Here is a 15,039-nt window from a genome sequence, read left to right as displayed (position 1 = left end):
ATCGGCAACTGGGAGCAAACTTATAGTATGGTATGAACTGAGTTATAATGCTTTCCTGTTGCAGGGACAACTGGAAGAGTTGGAGAGGATTTATTATATCCTGAGCAGCAAAGCGTCTCTATGTCCAGTAGGTGCCATTATTATTAAAGGTAAGGTAAGTAACAAAAATGTAAAGTGCAGCAAGAGAATTTACCCACTAAGGTAAGTGACCAAAATGTAAAGTGCAGCAAGAGGAAAGAAGAATTACCCATCCACCCACCTAAACCCTCACCGACGTACCCACCCCATAACCGACAAACCCAACCACCCCCTCACCGAAGCACCCACCCCCTCAGAGACACACGCCTCCTCACCGACAAACGCACCCACCCAACCCTCACCAACATGCCCTTCCAACCCACTCACAGACACACCCCCTCAACGATACACCCTTCCAACCCACCCCCACAGACACACCCCCTCTCCGACACACCTTTCCAACCCACCCATCCCCTCTCCGACACACCCACCCTGTCTCCGACACACACACCCACCCCCTCACCGACACACGCACCCACCCCCTCACCGACACACGTACCCACCCTCCCACCCCCTCACCGACAGATGCACCCACCCTCCTACCCCCTCACCGACAGATGCACCCACCCTCCTACCCCCTCACCGACAGATGCACCCACCCCCTCACCGACAGACGCGCCCACCCTGAGGGGGGGTGGGTGGGTGGGTGTGGGTGTGTGTAGGAGAGGGGGTGGATTCGTGTGTGAGGTGGTGGGTGCATGTGAGGGGGTGGGTGTGTGTGTCAGTGATGGGGGGGTTGGTGCATGAGGTGGGTGGATCGTTTGTGGGTGAGGGAGTGGGTGCGTGTGTGGGTGAAGGGGTGGGTTGGTGGCTGCGTGTGGGTGAGGGGGTGGGTTGGATGCATGTGTGAGTGAGTGCATGTGTGGGTGGGTGCATGCATGTGTGAGGGGGTGAGTGTGTGTGTGTGGGTTAGGGTGCGTGTGTGTCGGTAAGTGGTTGGTTGCATAAGGGGGGGTTTGTGTGTCGGTGAGGGGGTTGGTGGGTGTGTGTGTGGGTGCGTGTGGGGGTTGGGTGCGTGTGTCAGTGACGGGGTGGGTGGGTGTGTCAGTGAGGGGGGGTGGGTGCGTGTCTGTGAGGGGGTGGGTGCCTGTTCATGTGTGGGTGAGGGGGTGGGTGCTTGTGTGGGTGAGGGGCCGGGTGTGTGCGTGTGTTGGTGAGGGGGTGGGTGGGTGCATGTGATGGTGAGTTCATGTGTGGGTGAGGGGTGGGTGCGTGTGTTGGTGAAGGGTGGGTTGGTAAGGGGGTTGGAGGTAGGTGTGTCTGTGAGGGGGTGTGCGTAAGTTATAGGGGGGGTGGGTTTGTGTGTCGGTGAGGGGGTTGCTGGGTGTGTGTGTTAGTGAGGGGGTGGGTGTCGGTGAGGGTGGATGCGTGTGGGGTTGGGTGCGTGTGTCAGCGAGGGGATTTAAATAATTACTAATACCAGTATTAATAAAACCTCAGGCTCCCATCAATTTCTCCTCCAGTCTGTTTACGAAACTACTGCTGGGCCCCCTCGCCTCCAGAAGAGCACCCAATCTTCTTGGGGGGGTTAGTTATAGTAAAAAGTCTAAAATGGGATGCTGTTCTTTCACACAAACACTGGAAAGAAAAAATTACTTTGTTTTTGGACATTTTTGTTTTGCTTTTGTATCTTTTTTTCCAGACCCCAAAAAAGGGGGTGGATGCAACATTAATCATGGGTTTAAATAAGTTAAGTGCATTTTTTTTGCCTAAATCAGCTCTATCAGTGCGGATAGCAAAGCAAGCAGAACTAGCATTAAGGGCATTTTGTGTGTGTCTCTTAGGGTTTTACTTCTGGTTCTCTGGGTTTTACTTCTGGTCTGCAGTCCCTGATATGATCAGTTTTCCTTCTGGCTGCAATTACAGATCAGCAAAGACTTAAGCTGCCCATACCCGTTAAGATCCACGCGTGAATGACACATCTTTACCCAAATTGGCCACCTATATGCTGGCCAAATCAGGTTGATCCAATCTGTTGCCCTCTAGGTCAAGAATCAAATCATAATAGGGCCCAATGCAGTTTTCGTCCAACAAGACTTTCAAACCTGCCCAATAGATATTGGGCTGATTTTCTGCTATATATCTGTTGCAGAAGGCCCACACATAGTCAAATTTAATCTGCTGGTTTGTCTCTTTGCAGATTATCTGCCTGTGAATGGGCCCTCTCCAACTGCCTAGTTCTTAATTATGAAATTTTTTCCACGGACCAGTGGGGGCAGGGCGCACATTTCTATTACTAGGGGTAATAAGCATGTAAAGCAATTGCTGTATGACACGTATGACTCACTGACATGGTGTAATGTGTGCCAGCGAGTCATACACAGCAGCGCTATATGTATTGGCGTATCATTATGCCATATGCAGCACATCTTCCAAACGCCACTTTGTAAGCAGGGATCAGAGGTGGCCCATTGTAACACAGCCCACGGCCCGGCACTGGTCCGCGGCTGGTGGTTGGGGACCCCTGGATTACACCGAATGCTTCTTTAGTAGTAAATGCATTGCATTGTTTGAGACAGATCATTGGAATTTTGCAGGAGAAATGATGGCTCATCAGTTCCACAGAACATGTTTTGTGCATACCTCAGATACTTATTAGAATTTAATAAAAAGTGCTGAAACAATTGTGTTTTATGATAATACGCCTGTTGCAGGTATTTCAAGAATGAGTTTGTCTGAAAGGAGGGAATATGTATGAACAGGGTACTTTGTATGTCAAATTAAAACATCTGGACTTCCAACTGTTTCTAATTACTTGACTGACTAGACTGTAAACTTCAGGATTTGGCACTAGGTTCCCTCCTAGAGTGCTGCCCAAATCCTCGCAGGCAGCTAATCAAAGGAACTTTGCAGGATAGAATTTGAGCCGGTTTTGGCCAGCTTTAAAAACAGCAGCTCTAGTGTGAGCTTCACTACCAGAAAGAATTACTTGAAATTGTGCTTTTATTCTGCTGCTAACACTCCAGGCTGGACCTAAGTATGCACGCTGGAGCCTTCATCAACTTTGTGTGGGCTTCTTCCCTCGTCAGCCTCCTCGCCGCTGTGCCACCCAGCCCTTCATTTAGTCTGAAGTAAGTACTGCGGGTTGCATTTATGCACACACCACTTCCTGATACTAATGTATTGCATTAGCAGTGGGTTTTGGATACGATTCTAGCTAGTTCATTTGGGAAACAGCCTGCAGTGATGGCTGTTTTTTCCCATACATGCATTTAATATATTTTTTTAATGAGCTTAGCTTTCTTCCTTCTGCTTCTTTATAAAGGACTAATGAAAAAAACACAGAGGATTTCACAGACTCAATTTTCTATAACTAAACATTTCTAACTCTATTTATTATGCCTCATATTGTAGTGCAATTAAAAATGAAGTGCTCTTATACACTGGCACTGTTGTTGTTATTAAAGTAGGCACAACATATTATCTTATGACAAACAAGCAGACGGACACTTATTAAATACAGTGTTTTGGTGATGTATTAACAACATAGCTGTTTTGCAAATGGATTATTTTGTCCCTAGTTAGAGTGAGTGTGACTGCCAGCTTATACTTTTACAACTATATGGTGAATGACTGATTTACTTTGCTGCATGGCTTCACAGAAGTACAGTCTGCGCAATGCATCTAAATAATCAAACTAGCCATTCAGGGTAGGGATTCCATTTGTGTCTATTTTACAAGGGAAGTGAAAGAAACCAGGTGGCAGGTTTCAGAGTCTCCTGGAACTCAGTTACCAGTAATGGCAAATAAAGCTGCTGCAGTTTGTTCTTCTGTAATATTTACTGCTACAAAAAAGTACTAAGTACAATAAATCAAGAAAGAGCTAATACAGCAAAGACCTATTCTGTACAAAGAATAATACTCAATTGTGGAACAAAATGTGAAGACAATTTTGACTTTTTGCCTGCTTTATTTATTATGCAACAATATTCCATGATACACCCAGTGTCTGTACAAGTCTCTGGTCTGTAGTGCTTGCAGCTTGCCTGTGTCACAATTAAATAACACTGGCATCCGGACTGGTTTTACTTGGCCAGGCTTCGTTTTCCTATTGCTTTTAAAGACGCAAATGTGAGCCATCTGTTTGCTCAGTATTAAATGTACTATGGTAAAATGGAAAAATAACACTAGCATGTTTGTATATTTATACTGTACATAGTAAACTACCTATCCAGGTGCAGTAAGTGTGTAGTTGAACACGGGTAAGACTGAAAAATGTATGCTGCATATTATATACACAGTAAAATGTATGATTATGCATCAATGGTCTGCAAAATAATTATTTTATAAATACAGCCACAGATTTTATATGAAAGCGTGTATTTAGTGCATGGCCTCTTTCTGCGCTAGATTCCTGCCACCTGTCTCATGTGGGAGGATAGGGAAATGCTTTAATGTGGAATGGAATCATTCATCTTTAGAATAATTCTCCTAATTTATTATACTTGGAAGTGTAGGGGGACTTATACAGGTATGGGACTTATTATATAAAATGCTTAGGATAAGGGGGTCTTGCTATAATTAAGATCACAATACCCTGTATGGCACACACAGGCAACATAGTGGAGGCAGAGTATACCACACACAGACAACATAGGGCGGCAAAGTATGGAACACACAGGCAGCATAGGGCAGGCAGAGTATGGCACACATAGTCAGTATAGGGCAGGCAGAGAAGGGAAGGAACAGGGAAACCTATCATGACTTCCCAAGTAACTGATCATGACCACGCCAAGATTAACAGTTTCTATTGCAGTACTTACAGTGACACAATGCTGGTGCTACTCCTACAGTCTGAGGTGTGGACAGTGCTGCTCTTACAGTCTGAGGTGTGGACAGGTGAACAAAGCTGTGAACAATGCAGGGTCTTAAAAGGTGTGAACAGTGTTGAACAGCACTGGTCTGGGGTATTTGTGTAACACTGCTTACCTATTATAATCAGTATTGTCTTTGGAGGTGATGGAATGGGATTGTTTCAAGCGTATCCAAGACTAGACTATAAAGAGCTTCTGGTAGAAAGGCTAAGTTTAACTTTAGCTGGATACATGGTGATTATAATCACTTGGGAAGCCTGCCAGCATTACAGAGCCACACCTGTGCTTGTGCTGTGCTGTTTTATTCAAATCAGCATTTCACATGGATATTTAGTGGACCCACTTTTTGTATAGTGTAGACACTATACAACACCACTGAGTTATAAAAATGGTGTTCATTATAACTAAAACATCTCCAATATAACTTAAATTATCTTCAAAAGAAGTCAATAAAATCAATAAAATGCAATTATTTGCACTGGAATTGCTCTCTTCTCAGTTGCTTTAGACTTAATTCTACTAGATATGGGTAAAATCAAGTTCTGCTTCGTGCTGCTGATCAGTTTCACAACACATGGAAATTTGTGTGTGGCTGTACTTGCCTTTGTAAATAAGCCTTCTAATAGTTTTTAGTGTCGCTTGGCTAAAGTGAAATATCTTTCAAATTATAGAGATCAGGCTGCATAAATGCACACAGGGAAGTTTGGTCTATTCTGGTCAATTATTTCAATGTGTGGATAGTAAAATGGTGGGTGTAAATGAGACACAGGCATACGTACCACAGTGGCAATGGTGTAACTAGGAATGAATCCTTTAAGTAGTCTTCTGTGTTCTGTTTATTTTACTTAATAGCACAGTTATAGTTTTTGAGTTTTGTAATGTGGCACATTCAGCAATAATATGTGTATGAGATTTATTTAGTTTTTTTGTTGTTTTTTTTACAAGTACCTTGTACTTGATTCCAACTAAGATACAGTATACTGTAAGAAATCCTTATTGGAGGTAAAACCATCCTATTTAGTTTATATAATGTTTAAATTATTTTTTTATTGGCCTTTTATATGGAGATTCAAATTACGAAAAGACCCCTTATCCAGAAAACCCCAGGTCCCAACTATTCTGGATACAAGTAGAGCAGGCCTATGGTGAGGTGGGTTATGCAAAGACATCCAAACCAGTCGCTAATTAGATGTGTGAAATAGGTTGCAGATTACTGTAGTAGTCTGTAGTCTCCACAGATCTGATTTTTTTTTGTTAATGTGTACAACGGTTTCTAATTTAAGTAGTTATCCATGGTCTAAATTTAGTCCTGTCTTCAGAGTATTAAAGGTTTGCATAAATTTGTATTCCCACACTTTTTGTTCAATTTCTGTTTTGCAATTGCCTTCGATAACAGTGATTTTAAAGTCATCCAGGCTGTGGTTGGGGCTATTTATATGTTTATCTTCTGGTGTAGATAAACCATTGTAAACCAGCAGTGTAAAACAAGTAAATATCTCCTGTTGGACACATTGTGCATCTAATTGCATAGATGTTGTGCATCCAAATGTGTACCAGTTGAGCTAGAAAAACTGATGTGTGCTTACCCATTAAATAAGGAGAAAATGAATATCAATCAGCTGTGCAACATCTTACATTTAGATTTTGACTGTACAGCATGGGATCTATTATCTAGCATGTTTGGGGTTTTCAGATGAAAGGTCGTTCTCTAATATGGAGCACATGGGTAAAATATACTATTCAGACATTAAAAAAACCTCTGTACAATTGTCATCATATGGCTTATGGTGGTTTAGTTAACATCAAGTAGTACACATTGTCATACTGTATTACAGAGAAAAAGTGAATTGATTATAAACTTTAAATTCTTTGTTTAAACAGTACACTATGGGAAATACCAATGTCATTTTTTGGGTTTTTTCTGATAATAGATCCCATATAGTTATTTTGTTTAAACGAAAACAGGGCTGCATATGTAGTTTTTTGCCTGCTGTATGTCTACAGCACCAGCTGCCCTTACGGACAGTGCTGCAGTCTTTGCGTTACTTCTTGATCTTTGCTGCTTGCTGTCTGTCAACACTGGGCAAGGAGAGATCAAAGGGTTAATCCCAAATAAAAGGCCACACAAAAAAAAACCAAACAAACAAAATCAAACCTAATTTGCAGAAGTACAAACGGTAATGACTACAGTGTTCCAACTTTACTGCTGTTGCATATGAGAGACAAATTAGCATTTCAAGCTATTGACTAATATACAGAAAACTGGCTTTGTAAGCAATAGAAACAGATGTCTTCCCACTGGTGGTACACAGAAAGATGAACATACCATATTATGGCCCAGGCTGATATACAGAGAAGGCCTTTTTCAGTTTACTACTGTCGAGTACACATAACGAACATCTTACAGCATTAGTGCTAAATGTTCAAGATGGGAATTCTTAGCATATTGCTTTTACCCCTTGAAAAGTAAAAGGACAAGTCTATAGATTTTGTTCAGAAGTCCTGAAACACCCCAATAAATAAATCTGTGCTTTATCAGTAAAATCTAGTGAACCTTCTGTAAAAGCCACTTAGCAAATATTAAAGTAAGGTAATTCACCATTACTTAACGTTTAATTTAATTTACTGTATCCTACTACTTACATGACTTACATGACAGATAAAGCTAGAAAGAAATGACTATAGTGGGCATTTCTATCATTTTAGGTGCATTTGACTGGGGCAAGAAGAATATTACAAAATGAACCTTCACCCGCACTCCCTCAGCTCTCCAATAACCTTTCACCGCTCAGTGCACAGTGCTCGGAGGGATCGGCACCCTCCCCACGAATTCCGAATAGGTAGATAGCAACGGCACTCAGGAGCTTAATACGGGACTATGCCCTTCAAATACTTTATTGCGGAAAATGCAACGTTTCGAGGCAAGGACTGCCCCTTTGTCAAGCACTACAACAAACCCGTGTGGTTCCAACTTTATGAAGCCACTTCAGAACTTTCACCAGTCCTGAAAGAAAGGGGCAATAACCCACAGACTAGCATGCTAATGTTGTTTACCCCTTCCCTATATTAACTATTCTCTATTTAGTGCATATTTCAGTTAAATCAACTGTTTATAAATATTTACCCCACACCTCTTCCATCATAGTTTCTGAGTGTATCGGAAGATACAGTCAGACATCATTCAGAATGTACTAAATTAGAGTTAGTATGAGTTTCTATTGGCAAAAGGTCAATGTAATATTATTAGAATGTGACATGTGTTTTTTTCTGTGTTCAGACTCTGGTTTATCTAAATGAATGAATTTATTTTGGGGGGTTGTCGAACTCTGACCTCCCAAGGATCTTCCCTGGTAGGTAGAAGGTTAGAGAAGCAGGAGCCAATGCAGGGATTCCAGGTGGTGTTGCAGATTCTATTAATTCCTGTAAGAGTGGCTTGGATGACTTCTTAGACAAGCATAATATTCAAGGCTATAATGATTTCAAGATATACAGTTGGTTTAGTGTATATATGTTTATATGTATTTTTACATGTGAGTGTAGCAATAGTAATATATATGCCCATATTTATAATGTGATATACCATATGGAATGCTGTCTACCTAATGAGTATTTCTACTTCATCACCATCATTATTTCTTTCTTTCATCTTTAAGAAAATATTTGAATAAAGAGGAGGCTTATAATAAAAAAAAAAATCACAGGAAAATGAGAAGGCCTTGTCTTGAAGAGCTTAAAATCTCTGTACTTTTCCATTAATAATGGTCTTGAATGAATCATGATTTAGAATTACTGGTGCCATAGAAATCGAGTTCTATTACACTGGGATGAAATATTTTGTTACTGCCATTAATTTGCTTGTCAAAAAGGTGTTATGGTTCCATCTCCTAGACAGGTTTTAGTAGCTGTAAAGTATAGTGATCCAAATTAAGAAAAACTCCTTATTTGCAAAACCCCAGATCCTATACCTTTGCTCTTAAATAGTGAATACTGGAATATTATATTATTTCAAAAATATTTTCTTTTTCACTAATAGTTTTCCCCCAGAATTTTTAAGCACCATACTGTACTATATCTACTCTCCGGTGAGATTTATTTCTTCATTAGTACATCTTGTGTTTCTACTTAGAATGAAGTGGTGTGTGTTCTGCAGAATAAATCTTATATTGTTTTAACATGTGCATTTCTGTTATTATGTTTTCCTCAGATGAATTTGTACCTGCAGATTCCGAATATGCAGTTCAGAGGTTGCACTGACAGCTTATATTATCTTTCTTTAGCAAGATTTGGTATTCGCATTTTGTCATCCGTGGGTGGATTCTGCCTTCTGTTCTCGTTATTGCAGATTTACTTTGAGAGGTGACAGATATAGAGGCCAGGTCAAATTATATCCTACCTGCTTTCCAAGTCCTTTTATTTTTTAATAAAACTTCACAACTATATGTATACTACAGCGCAGGTCTGGCTTCCTTTATCTTTAACGGCTCCATACAACGCAAAATTAACTAAGTGGAAAAAATAATGGTGTGTGGAAAATTAGGAGGAGAACTAAAAAATACTAAGGGCACTCCAAAGTGGAACACAAAGTTGCACCACTCTGAGTATGCAGTGCTGACAGTACCTGCCAATAGTGGAAACAGGGAATGCGACACATGGAAAAGACCTCATTGTAATGCCCCTTTTTCAGGGCCACTACGTTGCCTCAGTTGGCAGTGAGCAGCCAGTTACCAGGGGCGGCAAAAAGCCACCTCTGGCAACTTTAACAGCAGACAGTTGTAAACACAGAGCAGGAGAAAGGGGGTGGCATTAGGGCTGCTGCCTCAGTCGGAAGTATCCCTAGAATCTCCACTGCTTTTTTTGTCCATCAGTCAGGATTGGCAAGACAGAAACACTAAAGAGACAGATCCCTGTACTTAAAAGCTGTCAGTGCTGCATACCATGTGCCAGATTTTCATGCCAGCTCTAGGCACTAATTGTGGCAGGGGAACAACTGCTAATGGGCTTATTTATCAATTTTCTAGTTTGTGAATGTAAAAGTTTTTTTTCTACCTCGAATAAACCAACAATTTCAAAATTATGAATAAGAAAAAACTCCAATACCTGGAATTTGAGTTTACAAGCTTGGAAAAAACTAGAAAAACCCAAAAATCTCAAATTGCTTTTAGATACCGTAGTTTTACATTTGAGTTTTTGAACCACAATTTGAATATTGGGAGTATTAGCACATTAAAATGTGTATAGGTTGTAAGGGGGTCAAGGTAAAGGATCTAATTAGAGTATAAGGGAACCATGTAATAATCAATACATTCTCTAAGGTAAGTGTCCAGACTCATCAGGAATGAATACTTTATGACTCTACTTATGATGTCCATCAATCAGTGACACTTCCAGCTTGACAGATCCACATTTAGTAATTGAAGAACCATCTGTGTACTCCTGAGGATTTTGTGTAAACATGCATTGATTGTGGATACTTATTTTGTCCAGCTGTCTTTGAGAACCAAATTCCGAGAGGTACTGTTTAAATAAGGAGATGCTCTTTAAACACAATTATGTTTTAATTTTATTTGGAAATTATATATATATATATATATATATATCACAGTTTTTGACTTTCAGCTTATTGTTCGCTGTTGTAAGTTAGAAATGCAGAGCCTCTAGAAAGGACAGAGAAATTTCAGCTAGAAGAGTTTCCTTCAATCTCTCCTCTTCTTATGCTACAAAAAAACCCACAAATACATTTAAACTACCTTTTTAAAAGCAGTTTCTGCTTAAAATTTACATTAAGCATTTATCTATCAAATTTTAGATTTTATAGCTAAAGAAGGTATAGAACATCTTAGAAAAAGCTGATATTCACATGTGCTGTATCTTGCACTAGTAAAAGGATTTCTTTTTGGCAGTTACCAATCTTGTTTTTTTTGTGTAGGAATTTACCCTCAACATCCTGCAGATTGCCTCCGGCTGTATCAGAGAAGCGTTGTAGAGCTCCAGATGGATCAATATGTAGTGGCAGGGGAACCTGTGACTGTGGAATATGCTTGTGCGAAGTTAAGGAACCTGGAAAATACTATGGGCCATTATGTGAGTGCCACGATTGGGTATGCCACACATATGATGGACAAGTATGTGCAGGTAAAACTGAAAAATAATATAGGATTTTGAGTGTGCCTTTTTTGTAATTAACTGGATGGATTGTCCTCTATGTAAAAGGGTAGTAGAGGTCACCAAAGCATTCAATATAAATGCAACCTAAGTGCATATGTATAGTAAATAATGTACCCCAAATCTTCAATATGGGATGCAGAAAGTATTCCTCTTAATACTTGTTGACAGATGTCTGAGGTGGCTGAACCTCATGCCAGATAAAGAAATCCAGAATGCGGTTCAAAATACAATTCCAGCCCTCCCTAACGTGTGTCTGAATGATGTGCAAGTAAGGGGAATAAGGGGGTAAGGAACAGTGGGGAGATGCTGACATGACCCCCTACCCCTTATGAATATAGTACTGCTGAATACAGGCAGTGCTGTATTCATCGGAGAACACTAATCTCTGTGCTCTGTACTTGATAAATTACCTCTTACAAATGTAATTTGAAATATAATTTAACATTATTAAAACTTTGGTCCTTTCAGTAAATATATAAAATGTATATACCTGGTACAGTATAACGAGATAGCAAAAAAACACAGCATCAGGATTTTCCCCGTGCCTGCACCTGGAGCCATTCAGGCACACAGATCGGATTTTGGCACATAAAACTCACAAGTATGCATTTTGTGACAAAATCTACTCCATGTGCCTGCATCTGGGACGATGCAGTAGCTCTGGCACAGGGAAAGGCAGGTGCTATAGTAAAGGTTGATTCTAAGCCTGTGTCAATCCACAGGCTGAAAAGCAGCCCCGTGTGGCATTAGCCTCAGAATACAAATACTAAAAGATATACTTCCCCTTATTTTATTGGTCATGCCTAATTTTGGGATTCAGTATATCAACATGGAGATAAGACAGATTTTATTATATCATCCAGGACACTAAAATAACAACAGCACTTTCAGTCATTGTGATTTAGAGACATGCTTTGTAATAGTCTTTTTTACTGTTGGCCCTTTAAAACATGTATTGCTGGAATTATGCAGACAAATTAAAAGCTCCATTTGTTTTGTCTTATATCTATAAATGTGTTTTCCTTGTTGGCATAAGAATTGTGGCGCACATTGTACTTCTGCATTACAGGGATTACATTTTTTATTTTAGTGGGTGGATAAACTTTTCACCTCAGCTATTTCCAAGAGATGTATGAAAAAGGTGGTGTCTGTAGTGCTACAGGGTTTGTCTATTTTAGTTCTACAGGACAGATTCATATATATGGAAAGAATTTCATCCCTCCCTAAAACAAGTTTATTCAGATGTGGAGGAAGGCAGCTCAAAGCATGTGGACTGAAAAGCATTAAGCAGTTTCACACCAACGTGTCAATTTCAAAAGCCAAAAACCACAAAAAGAGCAGTTTGAATGTTAAAGGAATTCCGTTAGGAAAGGGATAGCTGGAATGTATGCCAGCAAATATTTGGCATATTTTTGCTGGAAAAAAATAAGATTTTAGTAGAAATCCTGCCAAGGATATCAAATATGTTCTACTGCAGCCAGGATTGGTTAATGTAATACTGTTTGCATGCAGATGGCAGATACCTGTATAATAATGATCATACAGGTGAAAGAGGATTATCAATACACATTATCTGGTCCATGATTTTAAATAATTTAGTATGTAAAAGAGCACACATTTTTTAAAAAAACTGGGGCTTTTACTTACTAGTTTATAATCACAAAATTGCAAATGAACCAGATTAGTGTAGGACTGACCTGACCAGGGAGGACTTTGATGTAGTTGGCCAGCTTGAATATATTGCAATATATTGACAAACAGTTCCTGTTTTGTTTGATGGTGGGGCATTTTACCAGGCCCTATTTGCAAGCACTTACAGTCATGTAAGGTGTGCATCTCTTGGGATGGTGTGATATGTAGATCCCTAAGGCTATGGGTTTGAGGCAACTGGAGACCAGATTATTGATAGATGAAAGAGCATTTTACATGATCACCAATAAGTCATATATGTTTGGAGACATTTTGAATCATCGCAGGGCCTGGCAGTGGTGCACCTGGGCCAATATACTTATACGGTAAATGCAGGTAGAAAATCTGCAGAACCACAAATTAAGTTCTAATGTATCATTCAGTATTCAGTAATCAGCACTAGGACAGTAGGAGCATGAGCCCCAAGAGTGGCACTTTATAACAATGTTTGTCTTGCTGTGATTTTGCCACTTTTATACTGTAGTACACATTGCATAAAAAAATATCAGTTGTTTTGTTTTGAAAAACATTTTTCTTAGATTAAATGATTTAGTAGGCTAGTTTAAAACTATAAACAGCAACAATGAACTGAGTAGGAGATAATTATTATATTATTTCTAATACAGCACCAAAACATTTTACACAATGCTGAACATGTTGTTAACTGAATTTTATGATCAATTTAGACAGTGGCAGAAAATGCCAAACCCTTGCCAAAGGTGATCCAAACATGCTACCATTGTCTGCTGGCTGGAAGAGATTGATTTCAAACCAGTGTTTTCCAGCAAATGGAAGCAGCAGCACAGTGTAATTATACAACAGGAATTCAGTATTCAGCAATGCCACTTCTCTGTGTTGGAAGTATAAATATTGCCTTCAGGTTAATGAATTGGCAGTAGTATATATAGCTTGCACGGATTGCAGCAGCAGTTGGCTAAGTCAGCATTAACCTGGTAGGGAAGAATGGATGGGTTGTAGAATACAATGCTAACGGAATGGAAGTCAAAACACAGCTTATTATTTTCATTTGTGAACATAAACAACAATATAATCCACAGTATGCAAGATAAATTAATTATAGTAGTTTAAGATTAACTTTGTTTTTTAGAGCTACCCCAGCAGTAGGCTGCCAGAAGCATCTGTAATAAAGCATGTAGTCTGGCATAGTTAGGGGAGGCACAGTTTAAAGGAGAAGGAAAGGCTAATAAAGAGTTAATCTCAAGCTGCAGGCATACCTTCAGTTCTCTCAATAGTGCCCTTAAGTCTCCCCATATTTCTTCAGTTCAGATAATCAGAAGCCTCATAGGAAAAAAAAACCCTGAGCTCTGTAAAGAAAATTCCCAAGGGCTCCTGCACCAAGACCAAGACCGGTGTACATGCTCAGTTAGTAAGACTTTGAGGAAGCTTCTTGCTGATTGGGAGGGAGTTCTTAGCATGCTCGAGGGAGGGAGGAGAACAGAGGCTGGCACAGTAAAGCAAAGAGACAAGAAATCCTGTTTCTTTTGAAGGAGAATTCAGTGCAGCGTTTCTGTTAGTGCTTATGGCTGTATTTACTGTACATAGACCTTTCTGATAAAGCTTTCTTAGTTTGTACATTTCCTTCTCCTTCAACAACATTTTGGGGACCTCGGTGGTAATGTAATAAAGCCAAAGCTTCCTACAGGTCACATAAGCCACATCAGGTAGCATATATTGGTCAGCTGTTTCATAACAAGATTCTGATTGGCTGCTAGAGGGTACATGACGTGGGGGAAGATTCACTAAAACTCTAACTCTAAAACTCTGAAAAAGTCAGAATTTGACTTGTTGTGTGAAAACTTTTAGCTCTAAAATACAATTTGGAATAAAAAAACCTGGTTAGTAGTAAATGGTCCCTATACATTTCTTCCCTATATGTGTAATGAATGGGTGGATTAATTCATTAATGTGGCATAATACTGTTGGTGAATGGCTACTGAGGCTTCCGTGAAAAGGTAATCAAAAATGTCAAAGCAGTATGCATGAAACAGAGTTGAAATTGTTGCATGTGTACCATAAAAATTTATTAAACATTATGGGTGTTTGGGGGTGGAAGAACACCATTTTTCTTTTAGATTTGTTTCAGGTTTGTCTAGGATATGCGACATAAGCAGAGGGTGACTTTTTTGTTTGGGGAGGCTAAAGATGGGCCATACATAAACTGACCTAAAGCTAATGTGAGACTTAGTGGATTCGCTGCTGGTGTATAAAATGAACCTCCCACTGACTCCCAGGGATACTGCGCCAAAGTGCGGGTGGGAGGGTTTTTTTTCAC

At 39.9% G+C, this 15,039-nt stretch overlaps 1 protein-coding gene across 1 annotated transcript in view; it reads left to right on the top strand.

The window, feature by feature from the left end:
- The first annotated feature begins 2,870 nt into the window (after positions 1-2,870).
- The window catches only part of itgbl1 (integrin subunit beta like 1), a 94,187-nt gene continuing 82,018 nt past the window's right edge, over positions 2,871-15,039 (top strand). Inside the window, exons 1-2 of the mRNA XM_002937085.4 lie at positions 2,871-3,149; positions 10,819-11,024. Of these exons, the coding sequence (XP_002937131.2) occupies positions 3,058-3,149; positions 10,819-11,024 (298 nt within the window). The 5' untranslated portion in view covers positions 2,871-3,057. The remainder of the gene's footprint in view (positions 3,150-10,818; positions 11,025-15,039) is intronic.

This window comes from Xenopus tropicalis, chromosome 2, assembly GCF_000004195.4.
Source record: "Xenopus tropicalis strain Nigerian chromosome 2, UCB_Xtro_10.0, whole genome shotgun sequence".
NCBI classification, from domain to species: Eukaryota; Metazoa; Chordata; class Amphibia; order Anura; family Pipidae; genus Xenopus; species Xenopus tropicalis.
This window is presented reverse-complemented; position numbering and strand designations above follow the sequence as displayed.